The 26,160-nt window shown below is 35.8% G+C and overlaps 1 protein-coding gene across 1 annotated transcript in view; it reads right to left on the reverse strand.

The window, feature by feature from the left end:
- The window catches only part of LOC115217671, a 337,402-nt gene that overhangs the window by 206,653 nt on the left and 104,589 nt on the right, over positions 1–26,160 (reverse strand). Inside the window, exons 13-22 of the mRNA XM_036507562.1 lie at positions 21,273–21,446; positions 20,787–20,948; positions 19,503–19,667; positions 18,736–18,915; positions 18,273–18,419; positions 17,489–17,659; positions 10,409–10,591; positions 9,391–9,537; positions 8,059–8,205; positions 6,990–7,157 (exon numbers count right to left, since the gene is read on the reverse strand). Of these exons, the coding sequence (XP_036363455.1) occupies positions 6,990–7,157; positions 8,059–8,205; positions 9,391–9,537; positions 10,409–10,591; positions 17,489–17,659; positions 18,273–18,419; positions 18,736–18,915; positions 19,503–19,667; positions 20,787–20,948; positions 21,273–21,446 (1,644 nt within the window). The remainder of the gene's footprint in view (positions 1–6,989; positions 7,158–8,058; positions 8,206–9,390; positions 9,538–10,408; positions 10,592–17,488; positions 17,660–18,272; positions 18,420–18,735; positions 18,916–19,502; positions 19,668–20,786; positions 20,949–21,272; positions 21,447–26,160) is intronic.

Raw genomic sequence — 26,160 nt, forward strand, 5'->3', positions numbered from 1 at the left:
TTATATACAGATAAAGCAGATCTAAATGAAGAAAAATCTAGAAAGAAAAAATCTAACAATAGCATGGATAGAATATAAGAAGGCCTATTCAGAAATAGTAAAGGAAAAATGAATAATTTCCTCTACGTGGATGATCCGAAGCTTTTTTAAGGAAAAATGAAAAATAGATTCCTTAATACAGACTGTAAGACACTTCAGCAAAGATATAGGCATGGAATTCGGCATAGATGAGTGTGCAATGTTAGTTATAAAAAGGTGACAAGTAGTCAACAGTAAAGGCATCCAATTACCAGATGGCCAGACATTAAAATCATTGAGAAAAGGAGAGAGCTATAAGTACCTAGGAGTATTAGATTCTATATAGAAATAAAAACGAAAATTGAGGAATACATCAGAAGGGCGAGAAAGCTAATGAAGTCAAAGATAAATGGTCCGAATCTAGTGGAAGCTGTAAATACTTGGATAGTATCATTACTTAGATACTCAGCAGCTTTTGTAGATTGGACAAAAACTGAATTAGCAAAGCTAGACAGAATAACTAGGAAGGAATTTAATATGAATGGAAGACTCCACCCAAGGGCAGAAGTAGCAAGATTATATTTGCCTAGAAAGGAAGGTGAAAGAGGGTTAATATCAGTAGAAGGCTACGTTAACTAGAGGAGATATAAGATTCCTATGTTGGTAATAGTGAAAAAAGTCTACAAGGAGCTGATAGAGTCACAGCAAGACAAAGGGAGACCAAAAGCTAAACGAAGTTAAAAACCAGAAAAACGAACAGAAATTATCTGACTGGCAGGAAGTGTTGTATGGTAGATTTCCAAAGATAAAGACCCCCTTCGGTCATGAATGACCATGGGATTGCACTAGAAAGTTACCTTCCTAGATACAAGTCCGGGCAAGGTTGTTTATGGAAGGCCAGCAGTCGCCCATGCATACCGGCCTCCCCTCTCCACGCCACCAGTGTTATCCAAGGGAAAGACAAAGGTCGATACAGCTTGCCACCAGTGACGTCGCAACTCATTTCTACAGCTGAGTGAACTGGAGCAACGTGAAATAAAGTGCCTTGCTCGAGAACACAACACGCAGCCCGGTCCGGGATTCGAGCTCACAACCTCACGATCGTAAACTCGACGCTCTAACCACTGAGCCATGCGCCAAAGATAGTTGCAGCAAATAGTAGTAGTGAGACATGACTCTGGTTTCAGAAAAGAAAGCTGAAAAGGGAGACAGAAGTTTTGTTAGTAGCTGTATAAGATCAAGTATTAAGGGTAATTGGATAAGAGCCAAGATATACTAAAGCCAAGTAGATTTCCATTGTAGGTTATGCAATTCAAAAGAGGAAATCGTTACTCATAATGTAAGTAAATGTAGTATGCTGGCACAGAAATAATACAAGAAAAGACATGACAACTTAAGGAGAGTAATTCACTGGGAGATATGCAGAAAGTTACGATTTGAACATACTGAAAAATGGTATGAACATGAACCTACTAAAGTGCTAGAAAGTAAGAAATATAAGATGTTGTAGGACTTCAATATTCAGAGTGGCAGAATAATAGAAGCTAGAAGGCCTGATTTAGTAGTAGTAAACAAAGAGAATAGAAAGTGCCAGATAATTGACTTTACAGTCCCAAATGATGAGGAAGTCAATATGTAAGGTACCTAACCATTGAGTTACAGAGACTATGGAAAGTGCAAGTAAAATGTATCCCGGTAGCTATAGGTGCATTAGGAACTATGCTTAAAGATTTGAACAGATGGATAGAGAAAACAGGCATAAAAGCCAGTTTAGGAGAGCTACAGAGAATAGTATTATTAGGGACAGCTAGGATACTTAGGAGGTTTCTTGGCATCTAAGGTTATTTGTTGTAGCCCGATGTTAAGAATTTTTCTTTTCCAACAGTCTAATCTGTATATGGATAATAATAACAATAATAATCCTTCCTACTATAGTCACAAGGCCTGAAACTTGGGGAAGGGATTACGTCGATTACATCCACCCCAATGCTTAACAGGTACTTATTTAATCGACTCCGAAATGATGAAAGGCAAAGTCGACCTCGGTGGAATTTGAACACAACGTAAAGACGGCGTGCTAACTTACGATTCTGCCAACTCACCACCTTACTACTACTACTACTACTACTACTACTACTACTACTACTACTACTACTACTACTACTAATAATAATAATAATAATAATACCATAAAAATTGTGCATGCCCTGGATAGACTTTAAAAAGTCTTACGACAACATTCAGGGATTTTGGAAACACTCGACATGTGTGGAATAGCTGAATGTGTGTGCACTAATTAAGGACAGCATGCCTAGTTGGAAAACACGTCATTTATATAAAAGCCAGAACTTATCGAAGGTAACAATCAAAAGAGGTGTCTTCCAGAGAGACTATTGTTCCCCTTTGTTATCTGTTATAACCTTGATCCCACTTTCTGTAGCTCTACGCAAAGTCAATGCGCACTATGCGCTGAGAAAGAACTGACTTCGTCTCAATTACCTTCTCTTCGTGGATGACTTAAGACTGTTCGCAAAAACATAGCCTTAAATGGAGAGGCTGGTTGAGACTGTACAGATGTGCAGCAAATATATAGGAATGAAATTCGGTATCTCGAAGTGTGCGTTTCTCACTTTGAAACGGGGGAAAAGAGCAGATTGTACGAGCATAGAATTGCCAAACGGAGAACGGAGATAGAATGGAAGACCCGGATGGTGATGATGGGTACGAGTATCTTGGGATCTTGGAGCTGGACAATATCTTGCACAGAGAAATGAAAGACAAGGTCATCACGGCATATTTGAAGCGCCCCAGATTTCTCTTCAAATCAAAGTTCAGCTTAAGGAAACTTGTGATAGCCACCAACATATGGGCTGTTGCTGTAATCCACTAAAGTGCACCCATCCTAGAATTGACACAAATGGAGATTAACCAACTCGGTCGAACTACTAAGGCGGACGTACACAGACTTGACATAAAGAGGTGTAAAGGTGGACGTGAGCTGATTAGCATACGGGAGTGCATCAACAGTGAAAGAAGAAACATGGCAGAATATTTGGTAAACAGCAAACAAGACCCGCTACAGTATGTTACTAATGCAGAGGGATTTACCAAAAACTGATTTGAGAGTGCTTATGAATTTCCGATCACGAATAGCCAACGAGAGAGAAGAAAACTTACTCCGTATGGAATTACATGGTCAGTTTCACCGTGAAACTAACAATTAAAAGACCAAGAAGCATTATGGAGGAGGATCAGCAAGGGTGACTTAAAAAAGGAGACTGAAAGCCTAATCATCGCTGCCCAGGATCAGGCATTGAATACCAATTCAGTGAAAAGGGATATGTATCACACGAGCAGAACGAACCTCTGCAGAGTGTGTGGGAAGAGGGTCGAAAACGTGACTCACATTGTTAGTGTTTGTGAAAGTTTTGAGCAGAAATAGTACAAACGCAGACACGACAAGGTAGCCCAAAACTTTCTCTGGCTACTATGCTGGAAGTATGAATACGAGGTAACAGGTGCTTGGTACCACCATACGCCAGAAAAGGTAATGGACGAATATTGGAAGGCAAAAATCCTCTGGGACTTTGACTTCCAAACAGACAAGGTGTTAGAGCACCGTAGGCCAGATATAGTAACCTTTAGGAGGGACAAACAAAAGTACCTAATAATCGACGTGGCAGTGCCAGGAGATCAACATATGATGAACGAAAGAGAAAAGTCTGATGAATATGAAGATCTAAGAATTGAGATCGCCTAGATGTGACAGCTACGAGAGTCAAACATAAAGGTTGTCCCTGTTGTCATCGGAACATTGGGTTCAATATCACCCAACCTGAAAAAAACATCTAGAAATTTTAGAAATACCATACAATCTAGGTGTATTGCAAAAATCGGCACTACTTGGAACTGCACGCATATTGCGTAAAATACTGTCTGTCTGAGGTCCTTGTTGTGATTTAACAGACGGTACACAACCCCCGGTAGACACAATATCTTCAATCAACAACATCACGATATTAGATACTGCGTCACGCAATAAATAACAACAACAACAACAACAGTAATAATAATAATAATGATAATAATAATAATAATAATAATAATAATAATAATAATAATAATAATAATAATAATAATAATAATAATAATAATAATAATAATAATAATAATAATAATAATAATAATAATAATAATAAATCAGTAGAAGCACATAATGAATAAAAATACAAGTCAGAATATGTCTCTAGCTGCCCAGTTCTGGCTAAGAAGGAAGGAATATATCCACAGACATGACAGAGTTGGGACCTGTATACGCTGGAAGCTATGCCAACGTTATGGAACGGCAATAGAAAAAAGATGGTATAGGCACACCTCAGAAAAACGTTTAAGAAAATGACAAAGCAACCATACATTGGAGTATGCCAATACATAGAGATAGAGAAATCAAGGATAATAGACCAGATATAGTTATCAGGGATCACACACACATACACAAAAATAATAATAAAATGCCTTTTAATTGATGTATCAATATCAACATGTGATAATGTATCTCTAAAAGAAACTGAGAAATTCCCAAAATACAAAGGTCTGGAAACAGAGGTAACGCGAATGTGGAGTCTAAAAACAGAAACAATCCCTATAATAATAGGTACATTAGGTATGATTAAAAAACATTCAGACGAATACATAACCAAAACACCAGGTCTTACGAATGTTTATAATGTAAAGAAAATAGCACTACTAGGCAGCCACCGCACACACCTTACGTAAAGCACTTTCAGTACAGTAAAAATAAGAGCACCACAACAAACCACAGTACATATCTAACGCACACAGAGCTGCACTCGGCAGTGCAGTGAAAGCACGTAATAAAAACAAGACTACTGAATAATAATAATAATAATAATAATAATGATAATAATAATAATAATAATAATAATAATAATAATAATAATAATAATAATAATAGAACTGGATGCGGATATAAATGTTACGGCAAAACGATCAGCCACCTTTTATATAGGGATGACCTAAAACTATACGCTGCAAATGACAAACAGCTGGAAACACTATTAAACACAGTTCATGGATTTACCAAAGAAATAGATATGAAATTTGGATTAGAAAAATGCGCCAAAGTAACCATGAAAAGAGGAAAACTAGTTAAGAGTAACAACATCACACTAGATAAAACCAATGAAATAAAAGAATTAGACCAAAGCCAAACTTACAAATACTTAGGAATCCATGAACTAGATAAGACACAACACACACAAATGAAAGAGAAAATAAAAAAAGAATATTATAGACGAGTTAGATCAATACTAAAAACAGAGCTCAATGCTAAAAACAAGATAATAGGTATCAACACTTTAGCTGTCCCAGTTATAAGTTACAGCTACAATATCCTTAACTGGACACGAAATGAACTGTTCAAAATAGATAGGAAAACAAGAAAAATACTGACAGGATCTAGGATGCATCACCCAAAATCTGACATAGAAAGACTATATATACAACGTATAGAAGGTGGTAGAGGCCTTATACAGCTGGAAAACTACTATAAAATAACCACCATAGGACTGCAAAAATACCTACTTCAGAAGGAAGGAAAACTGATCCAGATAGCAGCAAAACACGAGCAAAACAAAAAACTGTTCTCAGTATTTAAGGAAGCTGACAAATACAAACAAGAAATCATACCACCTAATAAACACAAAGAAGAAGAAGATGATGAAAAAACAACAAAAGCTATAAAACAAATGATATCCAAACTAAAAATAGAACAGCAACGAGCCATGATAAAACGATGGCAAGAAAAGCCCCTTCATGGTAAATACTGCACTAAACTAAACGCAAAAGAAATAGACAAAGAAAAATCCCAGCAATGGTTGAGAAGCTCAGGACTCAAAGCAGAAACAGAGGGATTTTTAATTGCAGCACAAGACCAAAGCCTCCCCACCAGAAATTACCAAAAACATGTAATGAAAAGAAATATTACAAGTAACTGCAGAATATGTGGAGATGGACAAGAAACAATAAATCATATTATCTCTAGCTGCCCAGTCCTGGCTAAGAAGGAATATATTCACAGACAAGACAGAGTTGGAACCTACATACATTGGAAGCTATGCCAACATTATGGAATAACAACAGAAAAAAGATGGTATAGGCACACACCAGAAAAAGTCACAGAAAACGAGAAAGCAACCATACTCTGGGATATGCCGATACACACAGATAGAGAAATTAAGGCCAACAGACCAGATATAGTTGTCAGAGATCATGAAGAAAAAAAATGCTTTCTAATTGATGTATCAATACCGGCAGATGACAACGTGTCTCTAAAAGAAATGGAGAAACTCTCAAAATACAAAGACCTGGAAATAGAGGTAACTAGAATGTGGAACCTGAAAACAGAAACAATTCCTATCATAGTAGGTGCATTAGGCATGGTAAAAAAAATATTCAGACAAATACATAACAAAAACACCAGGACTTACAAACACATATAACATACAGAAAATTGCACTACTAGGCACTGCACACATCCTACGCAGAACATTTTCCATACAATAACCATCAGAGCATCACAACAAATCACAGCACATACCCAAGGCACACAGAGCTGCGCTCGGTAGTGAAGTGAAAGCACGCTATAAAAATAAAACTACTGAATAATAATAATAATAATAATAATAATAATAATAATAATAATAATAATGATAATAATTTAATAAAATCTATATTGCTAAATACTTAAAAAAAATCAACAACAAACAGACAAATAAACTGAAAAACAAAAAATGCGAAGCAGAACAATTTTACAATCTGTATGTTGGTGTTCTACTACTATGAGGGTACATTATTACTTCAGTATTATTATATTCTATATTGAACAAAAGTAGTCAAGATTAACATTCAGTTCAGTCCATCGTTTTTCTAATATATCTTTTATGAATTACCTTGTGTATTCATTGGAAGGCATTTTTTTTTGGTGCATACTGTATTGCCTTTACGCTGGCAAGTGCATTGATTACATCTATCTACAGATTTGAACGACTGTCCAAATAAATATATATGTCCGTAGTAGTGGCATACCGCGAAAATGTCGATCTTGTGTGTGGTAGTTTCTGAAATAAAAGTCTTATATGAATTCCATACGAATAGGAACACCGGTCATGAAGTATTTAGCCAGGCAATAAAAAAAGAGAAAGTACAAACTTCTTTTGAAGTTTGTTCATTGAAAATACTAGTCAAGGTTAACACACACACGCACGCACGCACACGCACACGCACACGCACCCACACGCACACAAAACGTACATGTTAAGCGCACTGGAATTTACGACACCTTATCAGTTAATTTGGGGACTCAGTAATCTGTTCCACACACCATTCCAATACTTTACGTGGTGTGAAACCAATGATCATATCGCGAGACAGGCAGGTACACAGAGTTCGATCTACGTAATATAGTAATAAAAGCTGCAGAGAAACGTAAATGGTATTTTAAAGCTTTTTATAATATATGTGTGTTTCTATAAGCCGATTGACTTTCATCCTCGACTAATTTCATTTTCAGTGTTTCTTATTGCTTTGTGTGTGTGTGCGTGCGTGCGCGCGCGTGTGTGTGTTTAATCTACAAGAAATAATTTCATAGCCTTTATATCTTCAACTATATTTCGAAATTGATTTATTCATTACGATAGTTTTAGACAATAGCTTATTTTGAATTTATTCCACCAACAAAAGGTGTTTAAGCTGAAACATTTGAGTTAACAAGAGACTCAATTACGTACTCATTGGTCGGAAGTTCATATTAACTATAGATCTTTCGTTTTGTCTCGAGGAAGGAAAACTAAAACAGACAAATCATCATTCCTATCTTTAGGTGACCTGTATTAGCTAAGATGGGGCATATTATTTATCAGGCATTTAAAGTCATGAGACTAGAAATAAAGATCAGCTTTTGGAGAAAGCTAAATATTCTCAGCACCAAAGCGTTCAAGCGCCGAAACATTCTATTATTACCTTGACTTCCTGAGGAAAGGCATATTCTTTTCGTACATTCTACAATTCCTTTGGGTTTGCAACTGCATTTATTGCAGTTATCAGCAGCTGGGAACGTCTCTCCAACGATATATATTTTAATTCCGTACTTGCATTTTACTGATATCTCTAAGGAGAAAGAAAACACAAATTTAAAAAGCTTTTAAATACAGAGTCACTGCTCTCAAAAGAAATTTTTGTTTACTTCATCATACATTTGTTTGACTAATGATAAAATATATGCGATCATAAAAGACAAACAGAAAAATTCAGTTGTTTAAATCAATTCTGTGACATCGAACAAAATTGACGTGTGATGAAGATATATAAATCAGACAGAAATGCGATAGTCGTAAGAAAAGTCACCCACAATAAACTTAATATGGATTGAAATAGGTAATACTGAACTAGAATTAGATTCCACATTTAAAGATTTCTGTCTTATAGATCTACTTGTCAGTTATGTAGAATAGATATTGACAAAATACTGCAAAACTGAACGGGAGCTCTTCAAACTGCTCAGTGTTTAGCAAACGTAATGAATATTAAAAACGGTATTCCTTGGTATAATCCATATTTTCAGTTTTATATGAAAATATGCATTCATTCACTGGAGCTAGAAGAATCTGCCGTTGGAGTCAAAATTCCTTGTCATAGAATAGTACATCATTTCGGTTAAAGTCTGGGCATCTTGACATCTTCCAACGAGTAATGAAATTGCTGTTGCACTTAGGGGAAACGGAGCTCCTACTTTATTAATAATCGTGGAATTTTCAAGGATCCTGTTGGATTTTATAAAATTTCGACTGACTTAACATGTGATGGACACTATAATCTGCTATAATGCTAACTTTTAGTATCATCTTCATTTCCTTCAGATACACATATCTTTTTGGAACACAGTACGCTCCCTTTAGGTTTACAGCTGCACTGATTACATTTATCATTAGCTACAAAGGTCTCTCCAATGACATACATTTTCCATTATATAGATTGGTTCTGTCACTCAAAATCGCCTAAAAACATGGTATGATGAATTGACGAGAGGAATGTTAGCTGTATGAAAATACCCTATAAAGTTATTCATTGAAATAGATAACTGAAGTAAAACAAAATCAAAATTCATTAGATCAACATTGAAAGACGTCTTTTTTACAGTTCCAATTGCCATTTATTTATAAAGGTTAGTTATAACAAGACGTATTACTAACCGATTGGCGTCAAATTTCCTTAATCGTAAATATTTCATTTTTTTTTTATAAAACCATGATTAAGTTTTTATAAATTGTTTAAAAGAATAATTTTTAATGTTACCATGAGTTTCTGAGAAAACGCATATCTTTGTGGTACAGTCAACATTTCCTTTTGCCTTGCAAGTGCATTTATTGCATTTGTCAGCAGCATTAAACGTAACTCCAATGGTATATGTTTTGCCATTGTAGTGGCATTTTACTGAAATTTCTGAAAGAAAAGATACAAAAAAAAAAAAAGAAACCCAGAATTACACGAAGATTTTGAATAGAGTGTCATTCCATAAGAAGCAGTAATTTAGTTCATAAGATATTAGCATGTCAAATGAGACGACATCATGTGTGTTGCCATTTTTGAAATCAAGTCAAACTATAGACAAGAAAACTGAAATGTTTACCACAGTCCAAGACTTGTCTAACAAAAGAAACGTGTGAAGTATAAATTTTTGAAATGAATCAATGACTGCGGAACGTTGGTCATTGAAACAGATAATGCAAACAAAAGAGCGAGATCATATGAGATCAACATTCTAAGATCCTGTCTTAGAATTCAAATTGGCATTTATTTATAGTTACAGTTTATTTTAGTATTTAACTTCTGCAGGGAGGACATACTTTGTGATGCCCACGACACTTATAGTAATAGAATCCATTGAAGTCCTGACTTTCGCAACACCACATAACGACTCACACAGCAACCACACGAGGGAATCAAGAAATTAGTATCACAAGAATATAATAGATTAAGATAGCCCAAATTATTAAGCACCATTTGTTCTAAATGGAACGAGAGTTTAGAATTTAAACTCATTTTTTCCAACGCATGTTTCAAATAATTTTGTTTTGTAAACAAAATATTTGTTCCAATCCGAAAATTATGCTTCACAATAGAACACCAATTTTGTTAGAATACGAAGAAAGGAAAGAAGTATATTGGAGGATGATTTTAAAATTAGTATCAGTGCATGTTACTAATGTTACCAAGCTCGTCTTTTTATAATTCGTAGAGGAATTGAAAGTTCGGCAAGACTTTTAGACGCAATTCTGTGCAAGGTCTTCTATAAATAACTTTTAGTTATTACCTGCTATTGTTGGAGAACACACTGGCTTTTTGGTACATATTACTGCACCTTTTCTTTTGCAACTGCATTCATTACATTTATCTTCGGCTGTGAACGTTTCCCCAAGTACATAAGTGCGTCCTTTGTAGCGGCATACAGCGAAAATGTTGATCTTTCTTTCACCACCAGATTCTGTAAGATAAGCTGTATACAAATTCCGTATGAATTTAGGGGCTATAAAATACACCCCACCTCACGAAAAAAAGAATAATTCACTTCATCATTCTTGTAATTGTAAAATAACGAGATAATATCATACGCGTACATTGTCTCTGGGATTGTTGAGAAAAAAATAGACAGGAAAAGTTAACTGTTTACTTAATTCCGTGTCTCTGACCGTATCGACGCAGTATATAAGAATTCATAGAATTAAACGTGTAAGAGCACGGCTAAGAACACACAACAGCCATTTTAATTCTCTTTGTTTTTCAAAATTGTTTTCAATATAGACTTCAAAATATTTTCGTTCCGTTAACAGAAATCTAAATACGGCAAAAACAACTATGAGACAGCTTTTTAAATCACTGTTAGGAGGTTGTCAGAATGATGCCAAACTATATTTCATATTTTAGGTGCGATTTAAAATCACAAGATTCTCTCATTTAGAAACAAACTTAATACTTAAAGTATGGAAGAAAGACTGTTAAAGTGTAGGAGTGGCTGTGTGGTAAGTAGCTTGCTTATGAACCATATGGTTCCAGGTTCAGTACCACTGCGTGGCACCTTGGGCAAGTGTCTTCTACTATAGCCTCGGGCCGACCAAAGCCTTGTGAGTGAATTTGGTAGATGGAAACTGAAAGAAGCTCGTTCTATATATGTATATATGTATGTGTGTGTATATGTTTGTGTGTCTGTGTTTGTCCCCACCAACATCGCTTGACAACAGATGTTGGTGTGTTTACGTCCCCTAACTTAGCGGTTCAGCAAAAGAGACCGATAGAATAAGTACTAGGCTTACAAAGAATAAGTCATGGGGTCGATTTGTTCGACTAAAGGTGGTGCTCCAGCATGGCCACAGTCAAATGACTGAAACAAGTAAAAGAGTAAAAGTGTGAGCTAGACGTAGCTTCAAGTTAAGGTTAGAGAAAGAGAGAGGTAAAAGAGTTGTAGTAAAGAGTTGTAGTAAGTCACAAAATCTCATAGGGAGTAGTAGTGGAGAGAAAAATTGGAACAGTGGCATACATGCAGTCGCTCGACTTACAAATCAAATACTATACTAGGGTGTGCCCAAAAGAAATCGAAATTTTGCAATATCATTTTATTCACTTAGTTTTACACGTTTACACTTTTATCGATTTCTAAGTATTCTCCATTTGTAGCAATGCATCAACCCAGGCGCCTTTTCCACTATTCGAAGCAGTAGAGGAACTCTTGCGAAGTGATGCTTTTTAACACCTTCGTCGTTTTTTTCTTCACCTCTTTCACATCTGCAAGTTCCGTAGCAGCAACTTTCGTCATCAATGATAACCTTCGAAAAGAAAGGTCCGGATCAACTTCCAATTTTTCTATCATTTAACGAAATACATTCACCCGTGACTGCTTTTGATCTTCCGAGAGCAAGCGAGGCACAAATTTTGCTGCAACTCTTTTCATTCACTATTCCTTGCTCAAAATTCGTTGGCAGGAGCTCCAGGACACACCAGTCATATCAACCAATTCGTCAATTGTTCGGTAACAGCCCTCCAAGAACAGTTCATGAATTTTCATGATGGTTTCATTCCTTCAGGGAGGTCGACGGTCTTCCTGAACGACGTTTATCCTCAAGCGACAAGTGACTCTTCCTAAAGCATGAAAACCACTCACGTCCTTGTGAGTTGTTTGAAGTATGTCAATTGTTTCGCCGCTGTTTTCCCCAGCATAAAACAGAATTTCACGGAAGCATGCTGTTCCTTCGTTTCAGCCATCACAAAAATCGACTAACAGGGGAGAACATCGCAAAACAAAGACGCATCACGTGGCAGTACGACCCGACGACGTCGGTGAGTAGGCTGATCCCTGAGGGTCGCATCAAGTGGGTTCCAACGGTGGAAAGCCTGAATTACAACGAGCTTGTCCCTCAGAGAACATTTCCAGTTGCTATTGAGTACCTCTTCGTATGTGCTTGTGTGTGTGTGTGTGTGTGTGTGTGTGTGTGTGTGTTTCTGTTTGTGTTTTTCCCTTGCAACCGCTTGACAACCGGTGTTGGTGTATTTACGCAACTTGGCATTTTGGTAAAGATACTGATAGAATAAGTACTAGGCTTAGAAGAAAAAAAAGGTTCTAAAATTTTTGAAGGCGGTACTTCAGTATGGCCACAGTCTAATGACTGAAATAAGTAAAAGAGAAAAGAGATATGATGTATATGTTCATGTATATGAATGTGTGAATATGTTCAAAGACGCTCTCCAGTAGTTATGGGCAGTGCCCATGACCTTTCACAGAGCCAATGAGACAAATAGGAGAGAAGGACAGAAGTGTCCTCAGACGACATCTGACCCGAATGCTTGCAACAAAGTAGACTCTACTAAAGAAATCCAAAATGCTACCTGGTGTTGATCTTAAACCATGAGACGAATTAAACATACAATATGCTACTATGCATAGAGCACTTACTTATATACATACAAAAGCCAATGAAAGTGTCACAATTTAGTTGATTTGATATACTAGAAGTAATGGTAAAGTCTCTTTCATATAATAATCTTAAACATAGTGCATCTGAAAAGAGTCGAGATGGTTTACACATTTGTACACAAAAACGTGCTCAAGTAAATATACATTTATTCATGTCATAAGATACACTTATGAATGTGTATTGAGTGCATACTGAAGTACACTCAGTATCATTCATATATGAGACTGGCATTCCATTGATTGCGACGACGAGGGTTCCAGTCGATCCGATCAACGAGACAGCCTGCATGTGAAATTACCGTGAGAGTGGTTGAGCATGCATAACCTTAACATGGTTCTCAGGGAGACTCAGCGTGACACAGAAAGTGACGAGGCTGGCCCTTTGGTGTTAGAGGTACAGTTCATTTTTGCCAGTTGAGTGGACGGAGCAACGAGAAATAAAGTGTCTTGCTGCAAGGTACATCACATCGCCGGGAATTGAACACACGACTTTACGATCGTGAGCTGAATACCCTAACCACTAAATTAAAGCAATTACATGATCCAGCAAACCTTAGTTCACCTTGAACACCAATACTATACATACTGCTATAAACACACACATACACACATATCTATAACATGACAGAAATACTTATCATATATATATATATATTATATATATATATATATATATATATATATATATATATATATATATATGGATCAAAACAATTTGATTCAAATTCGTTGGTGCTCTTGAGTTTCAAGTGTAATGCTAGTCTTCAGTCATTTTGCATTTGAATTCAAATTCAAAATGGCTGAATACTAGCATCGCACTTGAAACTCAGAGTACCAACGAATTTGAATCAAACTATTTTGAGCCATACATCTAACTCCCAATAAATTTGTTGAGTGCCCTTCTTTTGTTTGTCCCCCCACTCATATATATATATATATATATATATATATATATATATATATATATATATATATATATATATATATATACCAGCTTAAAAGCCGCACTCTGCGATCTTTTAACCTAGCTTCTGCGGAGGGCTAATAAGGCCTGCAGCCCAAAACTAAAGAGGGCTAAATAGCATGACTATAATACGTCTATAATGACTATACGTCTCGGTGGTGTTTGATCAAAGATTAAGGACGGATGAGAATTAATTCTGTAAAGCAGCCATTCTATTGTTCCAGTTCCACATTGAATTCCTACTGATTTTCAATCCCAGGATCATTCTGATTCCAAAAGGGTATAATATGTCTACGCAGAGCATATGTAGAGTGAGATACAGGGATCCCGGAAAGAAAGAATTTCGCGACTATTATTATTATTATTATTATTATTATTATTATTATTATTATTATTATTGAGTGAGAGAGCAGTGCATGTCATCAAAGTAACACTGGTGCAAAATATACGAAGCCCAGTATACCCATCATGACTACCCGTCTGATAAGGGTACACTAGGCACATGCATCACAACCATATGTGCGTGACATGGTGATCTCATATCAAGATAAACAGCACATGACCTTGTAGGTGGGGCCCAGTTAGAATTTTCTTCTGGTCGAGTTACCCATCCCTTTCAAAAGGTCCCTGAATAAGGGTTGTTTAAGGATGTTGAACGAACCACCCATGTTTCCAGAGGTGAATTATTCAAACCCCAAAGAATCCCTCTCAACACATGGCTATGATGCTCCCCCACTACTTCTGCTCGTGACCAGAGATGCACATATCGTCAGCCACTAAGGGACATGATCAGCTGGTTAAGGTCAAACAACTGAGAAGCAAATCTGTGGTATTGAGCAGAATATTTGCTGCAGCCCATCTTTTATACCAAGACAAAGCTACATGATAACACTTCCAATCAGTTAAGATCAGAATCCATGAGAGCCACTGCCTGGTACTGCATCAGGGCATTTATTATTATTATTATTATTATTATTATTATTATATTATTATTATTATTATTATTATTATCATTATCATTATTATTATTATTATTATTATTATTATTATTATCATTACCATTATCATTATCATCATCATTATTATTATTATTATTATTATTAATATACATACATACATGAAAGACTCCCTTCTGCCATGGATGACCATGGGATTGCACCTAGAAAGTTACCCTCTGAGGTACAAGTCAAGTCTGGGCCAAGTTGTTTTATAGAAGACCAGCAATCACCCATGCATACCAGCTTTCCTTCTCCACTGATGTTTTCCAAGGGAAAGGCAAATGTCGATACAGTTTGGCACCAGTGACGTCGCACCAGTGAACTCTGGAGCAACGTGAAAATAAAGTGTCTAGCTCAAGAACACAACACATAACCCGGTCCTGGAATGGAACTCACAACCTCACGATTGTGAGCCCGATAATCTTACCATTGAGCCAATTGCTCTCACACACATGTACACACATACACACATGTACACACGCACACACACGCACACACACACACACACACACACACACGCACACACACACACACACACACACACACACACACACCACACACACACACACATGTACTAGCGAAACTCCCGGCCTTCGGTTCGGTCTGTACTGTGTTAAAATGCATTCATAAGGTACATATTGACAGCTATCGTAATGCCCATTTTCCTTACAATAAAAGTTGTAAAAGAGTATTTAAATATTGCATGACAAAATTTTAAGGATTTATTTACAATATCTATATACAAAGAGTAATAAAGATAATAATAGAGAAATGTATTGTACAACAATTACAAAACATTTACGGAACTTCAGTATATACAATGTTTTTAACTTTTTACGTTGGAGCATATATGAAGAGTTTCTGTGGGCTTCCTACATACAACTGGCCATGTGAGAAACAACCCTCTTCTAGATGGAGACAGACATCCTGCAGTGTTAGACCTTGGGACTTATTAATGGTCAATGCATAACTGACTCTGACTGGGAATTGCAATCGTTTGAAACGAAAGGGGACATCTGTTTGTGATATTCTAGGTATAAATACAATGTCTCCGTTACCACACCCAGTGAGAATTTTTGCTTCGATAATGTGAGGCTGTAATCCAGTCACAATCATACGTGTACCATAGCACAACCTTGGCTGATCCAGGTTTCTGAGAAGCACGATGGCTGCGCCCTTCTTCAATTCAAGTTGGGTGGCGGCAAACAGGACGGTTCCACACTGTTGAGGAATTCAACAGAATAATGAACAGTATCGTCCTCGTGAACAACTTTGTCGATAGATTTATAGATATAGTTATCTCCATCTCCCCTCTGTCACACTTGTTTTTTCTCCCTAACCCACTTTCTATCTGTCTCATATTTTATCTCTAGAGAGAAAAAGAGGTAGAGGTAGTGAGAGAGAGACACACATATGCAACTAGAGTGAGAGAGAGAGGGACATATATATATAAAGAGAAAGCAGAGGTCCGGCATCTCACTTGTTTTTTCTTCGTAAGCCCCTTTCTCTGTCTATCTCGCATGTGTTTTTTTCTCTAGAGAGAAAAAGAGGTAGAGGTCGTGAGAGAGACATACACATACTATCAGAGAGAGAGAGAGAGAGAGAGAGAGGGAGATAATGAAAGAGATAGAGACATAGAGAGGGACATATAGAAAGCAGAGGTCCGGCGGTGACTTCAAAGGAATAAATATAACGTATTAAGTTAGAGAAAGTTGGGAGTGGATTGAGTGGTAGGTAGAGTACTTTTTCGCTATAAAAACATTATGGTGAAATAGGCAGTAAGTGGATTGCTAGAAATAGGAGCCAATACACCATCAACTGCCCCCCCCCCGATCCGTTTTCGGAAAATAAGTGCACAGTTATCTGCGGAATGGTGAAATCAATTTAAATGACACGAAAAACTTGAAATATCAATTTTATTTAGTGTTTTCATTGGTCAACGTACAATCAAACAAATTTTGCTTTTTATAAGGATATATATATAAACACTCGCACTTGAATATGCACGCCCTGTCTCTCACATTCACTCACGCATTCACTCACGCATTCACTCACACACATACTCACAGGATTGGGGTTTGGGTTATGTTTTAAGGCTACAGTTTAGGAGTTGGGATTTAGGGATAGGGTTATTTTAGAAGCTAGGGTTTGAGGTTCGGGTTTGAAGTGGGGGATTGAAAAAAACCCTGAATTTATAGATTTTCTTCACAATTGCAATCACAACTGTAATTTGTTTAGAATATAGAAATCCAGAGGAAAAAATAGTGTTGTTTAATCCGAAATTTTCCGCTCACATTTAACCAAAAAGCATTGCAATAATTTAATTATTTTGTGAAGCTAACATTAATTTCTTGAATTTTGATCCCAACCAACACTGAATATTTCGGCTAGCTATTTATGTAATGATGTTCAAATTTAAACATATAATCGTCAGTACGTGTTTTTACAAAAGTTTTTCAATATTACCTTCCTTTTGTGGGGGTGGGCATGTCTGTTTGGTACATATTATAATGCCTTGAGGCTTGCAGCTGCAACGATTACATTTATCTATAGCGACAAATATCTGTCCAATTATGTATACTTGTCCATTATAACGGCAAACTGAGGAAGATTTCCTGCTCTTCTGCGCTGTATTTTCTGAAACAAATTTTATAAAAAATTCAACAAAATTTCAGTTTGCTACCTTCTATACAAAATATACATCGGTTATTGGAGCAGGCAATAGAAAATAGAATGCTTCCTGTTTATTGTATTTATGTTCTTGACCTTTTCCTTGACGCCTTTGCTCGTTGTCAACGTTGCCGTCAATTCTTTGATAGTTCTACTGCTTTACATGTGGAGGTAGTTTAGTTTGAGAATTGGTGAGCTGTAATTTCTAATGTAAATTGTAAGAGATGTATGTATGCATGTATGTATGTATGTATGTATGTGTATGTATGTATGTATGTATGTATGTATGTATGTATGTATGTATGCATGTATGTATGTATGAACGCCCCACTTTGAAATATATATATATATATATATATATATCATTCAGATTTATTAAAACTATCCCTATTTCTGGAGGTGGCAATTCGTACTAACTGTAAACGAGAAGGTGAATCGAGAATTTAACAAAACTGACATTACATTAAAGAAAAGACTGTCTGGGTGCCTGACGACATGAGGACGCTATGGATACATATTTCTAGAATAATTTAGCATATAATTTTCAAATATATTTTACTTCCAAAATAACAAGTATTACCTTGACATTTCTCTTTGGCACATACTATTTTTCCTTTGGATTTGCAGCTGCACTGATTGCATTTATCTGTGGCAAGGAACGTCTGTCCAAATACATATGATTTCCCATTGTAGCGGCACTCTACAGTAATGTCGATTTTTTCTGCTGCTCTCGCAAAAAAGGAAATAAAATAAATGTTTTAAACAAATTAAATAAAACTTTGAATACAGCACCCTCTCCCCAGAAGATAATAGACAAGAGATTAACTGGTTGAGTAGTTTGTGACACAGACAAGAGGGATGAAATAGAAGAGTAACAAGAGATGATGAGAGTAAAAGAGGAGAGTGAGAAACAAGAAATAAGCCCGACAATTAAGAATTAAAAGTACTGTAAACCTTCATTTAGACGTAAACGATATATTTTATATAAAACAATGAACATAGCATTCAGTGTCAGATATTCCATAAATATCTTTTAGTATTACCTTGCATTTTTTGAGGGGCGCATGTTTTCTTGCCACAACTTATAACTCCTTTGTTCTTGCAGCTGCACTGATTACACTTATCTACGGATGGGAACGTTTGTCCAAATATATATATGCGTCCATTGTAGCGGCATTCAGCGTAAAGGTTGACCTTTTCTGTTGTAGTTTCTAAAAGATGTGCTTTATATAAAAAAAGAAAAAAAAAGTGTGATTGTTGACGATCCAAGTGACGCCCCACACCCACGAAGAAAAGAAACATTCAGCTCATTACCCTCGTATATGTAAGACAATGAGATAATATATTTACATTGTTTCTTTCCGTATCTAACAAAATACCCACAATATAACAAATTATTAATATGATTAAACGACCAGAGTTAGTGCTTTGTAAGAAAACAAAAACTACACATTTCATATTATACTTTGAAAAGCATTTTTAGGAAGTACAAATCTCAAAGTCAAAATCAATTTTCATTAGATCACCATTAAAGGAAGTAATTTAATTCTAATTTATTTTTCGAAATTTTTATCTTTACTTCAAGATATTTTCGTTTCGTTAAAAGAACCCTAAATGTGGCAAAATCAAATATAGCGCAAGGCAATTTTAAATCAGTAGCATGCTGTTCTCTGAATGACAATGACACAAAACTATATCTATTTCACATTTTATGCACTACTTAAAATTACAAGATTCTTTCATTTAGTTGCAAACAGTAAATTATATTTATTGTGCTTAGTATGTCTTATAAAAATAGCGCTGACATTACCTTCACTTTGTGGAGAGCATATTTTCTGGGTACACTCCACGTTTCCTTTGGACCTGCAGCTGCACTGATTACATTTATCTATAGAAATAAATGTCTGTCCAAATATGTATATTTTTCCATGGTAACGGCAAATTGCAGAAGTGTCGCCCTTCCTTATTGGAATTGCTGAAAGTAAAGTTTTACAGGAATTGAGTTTTAATTTCAATATGCCACATTGCCTCAAGTATAAGCTTTTAGTCAGTTCATATGAAATGCAATATCTTAAGTATAGTTGTATCCGAAATATGGATGAAAGGTAGACATGAAACGTCAATTGTTTATGTTTTCTGGCCCTAAATGCAGCTATTGGAAGAGGCAACACTAAAATGGTAAATAAATTTAAATATAGAGAGAATGCAAGGAAATACAGTTTATTTTGAATCTGTTCAACAAATAATACCGTAAAGCTGAGATAGTTGAGGTACTATAACAGTAATGGTGTTAAGCTCATAAGAGCTCCACTCCGCCTCCGATGTGAATACTACTTGCAATAGATTGACATAACTACCTCTCGTCCATTTAACACCTTGGAACTGGAGGGTCGGTTCGGTTTTATGAGTTTCTGGTTACTTCAAGAGGTATTTATCTTACTTATTGATAAGACTGGAAGTTGTGTGTCACACTCTACAGGCAAAAGGCATAATCTATCAAGTTAATACATTGTTTTATGTGTATAATACTTCACAAACACCACACAAATAATTTTATACGGCAAGCACTAATGGAATTCTAAGGTCTAACTTCCACAACACAGCGTAGTTATTATGTTAGAAACTGACTAGGTTCACACAATGAGGCACCGAGAAAATTGGAATTTTTAAATTATTAAATTATAAAAGAAATCATTAAAAAACGATGTATTAAATTTATGGTTGACCTTCGTTTTTTTTTCTTTATTTAGTTTTAAAAACATTTCACTTCCGCTAATAATACTCTTTATCAAATCCTATTATTCTTCATAGTAGTATATCTGACTTGTTATAATATTCAGCATATAAAACAAGACCATGGTCACCTTATTAAGGAAATTTATATTAGAAAAGATTCTGGAAACAAATGTAATGCAGAAAAATTTTCCAAACGAAATTAGGGAAATGATTTCTATCTATGTATTTTTTTTTATTCCATGCAGGTTTGAAAATAAATTCTCACTTTGATAAGAACAATAAGATTTTTTTTATAAAACGGTGATCACATTTATCATAGCTCAGTGCATCCTATTTCTCAAACATTTTTTAGTATTACCTTTAGTTGTTGTGGCAGGGCATATAGTTTTGGTGCATACTATGTTTCCGTTGGCCTTGCAACCGCACTGATTACATTTATCTACAGCTGTGAACGTTTGTCCAAATATATATATTTGTCCATTGTAGCGGCATACTGAGGAAGTTTTCTTCTGTCTTGATTCTGAAAGAATTGTTTTACACGAATTCAATATGAACTGAAGATCCGCTTTCTTACTTCCTTAAAAATATTTTGTCAGCTCATCTTGCTTTAATCTATTTCTGTCTATCCTATGCACTTGTCTCTGAGATGAAGCCAAATGACAGACACGAAAGGTGAATTATTGTTTAACTTAGTTCATCACACAAAAAAGATGTCACATAACGAATGGCAATGACTACAATCTTGTTGTTTTGCATTGAAATACGTTCATCGTAAGTGCTGAACTCAAAGTCAAGATCATCAATGTCAGCAGCAAATAACACTAAAAGAAAAGAGCACACTTACTTTCAGCATTGCATTTTTTCTTTGTGCAAATGATTTCTTTAGAAAGCATACAGTAACACGTGTCGCAGCCGTTGATAGACATGAATTTGACACCAATTTTATAAACAACATTATTGTAGGTGCACGACTCAGACAAGTATATCTTCTTTGTAGTGGATAAAGAACGTTTCATTGCTATAATAAATGACAAAAATACCAACCCCCCAAAAAACAATGTAAGACAGTAACGATTATGTTAGATGATTAATTATTTTTACAGTTGATGAAACAATGTGCTTGGATATTTATCTTTTAATTAAATATCACCGTTTACTTATCTATAATTATATAGAATTCCATATGACTTTCTACTTGATTAAATATCTGCGATATGTTATTTTTAATACGATTAGAAGTTTTGGAAATATTTAAATCATCGTTACAGTTGAAAAATACCCTAATATTTACATCGACGCTGCGTTTCGACTTGTTTGATCGTCGATAGCTATTAGGTGTCTCATTCCTGAATGTTAAATATTAGCTGGCTGGATCTGGCTCCTGTATTTCTAAATCAAGTGAACTAACGTTATTATCCACGTGGTCACTGATGCATAATAATTTTTCATTTAAATATATTTTAAGTAAAAGACTCCACATTGATATCTTATTAGTGATGGCTTCACTGCTTGTATTTTCAACGAGTTAATTGGCGTTTTTGATTTCGCTAAGTGGTTGTCTATAAATTATGGATATATACTCCATAACGAATATGATTTCCTTTATCATATCATATAGTTTCAGTCATTCTCGACTTAGATCTCTCTGTTCTTTGAAAGACTTCGATATTTTTTCCTGAAACTTTAGTGTTTCTCATTATTTTAATGAGATTTTCTGTAAATGCAAGGGAGTTATCAGTTTGTTCATGTTTGAGTTATACCTGATTAGGCTTAATTACGATGAATTTGCAACACTCTTCCATTATTTCAGAAGAGTTTAAAATTATGTCGTGTGAGGAACGAGGATGGTTTGTAGCTAGATTCATGATATCATATATGACTGACGTGTAACAACAACAACAACGATAATAATAATAATATAATAATAATAATAATAATAATAATAATAATAATAATAATAATAATAATGATAATGAGCTAGTCGTTGAAGGTAAAAATGTCACTATCCTCTGGGATTTTCCAGTCAACACTGACAGAACGATCCAAGCTAATTATCAAACGATCCAGGATAATTATCAAAGATAGGGAAGACAATACATGTAGACTAATAGAGGTAAGTGTTCCCACTGATAAAAATATATCTATAAAGGAATTTGACAAATTAAATAAATATAAGGACCTGGAAATTGAAATACAAAAGACGTGGCATCTTAAAACGAGAACTGTTCCTGTTAGATAAAAAAAGGGATGCTAGAAACGTCTAGATAAGATCCCAGGAGAACCATGTCTCAGAGAAATCCAAAAGATTGTGCTGACAAGTATTGCCTACATCCCTAGAAAAACCGTGTCCATTTAAATGTCTGTGTTCTATTACATGAAGATATTTCGCTACTGCTCCTGTCACTTCCCTCCCCAAGCTTTCAGTCATACTGTAACACTTCTTATCCTTTACTCGCCCTAGGACGTTGGGTGTGTCTCGGCAAGTCATGCAGATTAAAAGTAATAATAATAATAATAATAATAATAATAATAATAATAATAATAATAATAATAATAATAATAATAATAATAATGGTCTAGGGAAGATAATAAAGAAGTTCTTGCGGCCTTCTACCTTGCCATATATTTCCCCACAGATAAATCTAACACTGTACAAACATACTTAAACTGGAGACAGAAACACCCTGAAGTAAGACCCTACACAGACAGTAACAAACTTGCCAACGTCAGAAGAAACTTTATAAAAAAAAAATTACTGACTGAAGTAGAGATTGATTAAGTTAGACAAGCAGTAACGGATAAAATGAACGTAGCTGCAGCTAGAGAAGATAATACAGAGTAAATAATTATAGACCAGCCCAGGGCTGATAAAAACGAAGTAAAGATTGAAAGAGTTAGTATAAGTAGTAGGCAAAGTGAAATATTCCCTGAACCAATCATAAACACTAAGACAGATGAACATCAAATAGATAAAGATAGTCACACAAATATTGACCCAACAGAACTACATGAGCTAAAAAATCAAATCATGATTGAATGGCTGAAAATTAAAGAAACCAGCATGGATGAACGGGATACACTCCCTAAAATCCGCAACTCTAACCAAAACATGAAAATAATTGGTAAAATCCGGCTTGCACTAAAGGATATAATTTCAGCTAATGATGTTGATATCACAGATCTCAACCACCTATACTATGCATCCGCGAAAATCTCAACGATCCTATGTGGTGTAAAGATTAGAAAACGGCAACATTCCCACAAAAAGCCTCCTTGGCAAGAGCGTTTGCAACAACAAATTAAACTATTTAGATCTGACATTGAATATTTGAAAAACCTTAAGGTTCACAAGACTACCAAACCTACAAAAACCCAAAAATTAATGTAAAAATATAATATGAAAACTATACTTGATATTGATGCCACCATAGAAACCATCAAACAAAAGGTATCTGCTAAAGCTGCCCGCATAGCGAGGTATGAAAAGCGTGTTAGATTTTTCAAGGACAACAACATGTTCAAAAATAACCCCAAAAGTTTTTACAGGAAGATAGGAAAAACAGCAGTTACAGTAAGGTCTGTACCATCAAAAAAAGTGCAGGGATTTTGGAATAAAATTTGGGCAGAAGAAAAAACACACAACGAAAAGGTCCCCTGGATTGATAGAATATCTACAGAACTGGACTCCTTAGAAGAGCAAAAGTGAGAGGGTGTCACGGTAGAATATATAAGATCTACTCTCAGGAGGTCAAGCAAATGGAAGTCTCAAGGAAAGGATAAAATTCCTAACTTCTGGCTGAATGCCTTCCCAGAGAGCCATGAACTGCTAACAGAACTTTACAATGATGTTTTGCAACGCCCTAGTAGGATGCCTCTTTGGCTAGTTAATGGGTTAACATTTCTGCTTCCAAAAAGTGAAGAAACAAATGAACCGAAAAACTATAGACCCATAACCTGCTTAACAACTATGTATAAAACGATAACATCTGTCCTGACGGAATATACTTATAGTTTTTTTAACAGACAGCAGCATATTCCCTAATGAACAGAAAGGATGTAAACGTGGATCATACGGTTGTAAAGATCAACTACTTATCAATAAGATGATCTTAGAAGACTGTCACAAACAACACAAAAACTTATCAATAGCCTGGATAGACTATAAAAAGGCTTTTGATAGCCTACCACATAGCTGGATTAAGAAATGCCTGGAAATGTATAAGATAGCTCCTACTCTGCGAAACTTTTTGACTGTAAGTATGAGATCATGGAGAACCATACTAACTTTGAACAGTGACAATGAATCTCTAAACGCTGGAGATGTAAAAATTTCATGTGGCATTTTCCAGGGTGACTCACTATCACCACTTCTCTTTTGTTTAGCCTTAATACCTCTCTCAAAACTGCTCAATGACGCGTAGTACGGGTATAAAATGTTTGATAAAAGAATTAGACCCAGCGGAGAGCTACAAGCACCTAGGGGTAATTGATGGGGACAGAATAAGGCATTCGAAGATGAAGGGAAGGATCAGGAGAGAATGTTATCGAAGAGTGAGAGCAATACTCAAGACAGCTGAATGCAAGAAACAGGATCGAAGCGATCAATGCTTTAGCCATACCAGTCGTGACTTACAGTTTCAATATCGTTAACTGATCAATTACTGAAATATGTCAGCTTGACAGAAAAATACGAAAACTGTTGACAATGCATAGAATGCACCACCCTAAGGCAGATACAGAACTACTTTATCTGCCAAGAAAAGACGGGGGCCGTGGTCTTTTACAACTGGCAATAACAATGAAGATTGCTACAATTGGCCTAGACACCTACCTGAAAAAGTCTGAGAACTGGATGTTAAAACTTGTCTCAAAACATGAAAACAAGAAAGCATCATACTCAGTAACAAAACAGGCAAAGGAATATCTAAGTGAATTCCGAGTACAACAATTTTCGGAATTAGAGATAGACATACAAGAAACAAGCACAGAAAAAGCTAAGCGCATGAAAACCCGTGCTAAAACTGCTGTCTTAGATATTCTGAATGATAAATGGCAAGAAAAACCTCTCAATGGCAAATACCCAAAGAGAGCGAATAATGCAGATATTGACAAAGCCCTGACCCATCAATAGCTAATGACCTCTGGCTTAAAATCTGAAACAGAGGGTTTATCATAGCAGCTCAAGACCAATACCTACCAACAAGAAACTACCAGGCCAACATATTAAAGAACGGCAGTAGCCCAACATGTCGTGTATGTCGACAACAAAATGAAACCATTGATCATGTTGTCTTCAAGTGCAGTCTTCTAGCGCCTACAGAGTACCTCAACAGGTATGATAGAGCTGCACAATATATTCACTGGGTAATTGGCAAACACCTGGATTTGCCCCATGAAAAAAACTGGTGGGAACACAAACCACCTCCAGTGCTTGAAAATTACCACATCTCACTCCTCTGGAACTTTACCATTCAAACTGACAGAAAGATAGATGCAAATAGGCCAGACATCATATTGAAAGACTTCAGACAAAGAACATGCCTCCTCATTGATATGACTGTCCCAATCGATATAAACGTATCTGTCAAGACCTACCAAAAACTGAGCAAATATAAAGATCTTGAAATAGAAATCAGCAAAATGTGGAACCGGAAAACTAAAACAATACCTGTTGTCATAGGTGCCCTGGGAATGATAGCGAAAGGGGCTGATTACTACCTAACTCAGATACC

Source organism: Octopus sinensis, linkage group LG11 (genome assembly GCF_006345805.1).
Source record: "Octopus sinensis linkage group LG11, ASM634580v1, whole genome shotgun sequence".
In the NCBI taxonomy this organism is placed as follows: domain Eukaryota; kingdom Metazoa; phylum Mollusca; class Cephalopoda; order Octopoda; family Octopodidae; genus Octopus; species Octopus sinensis.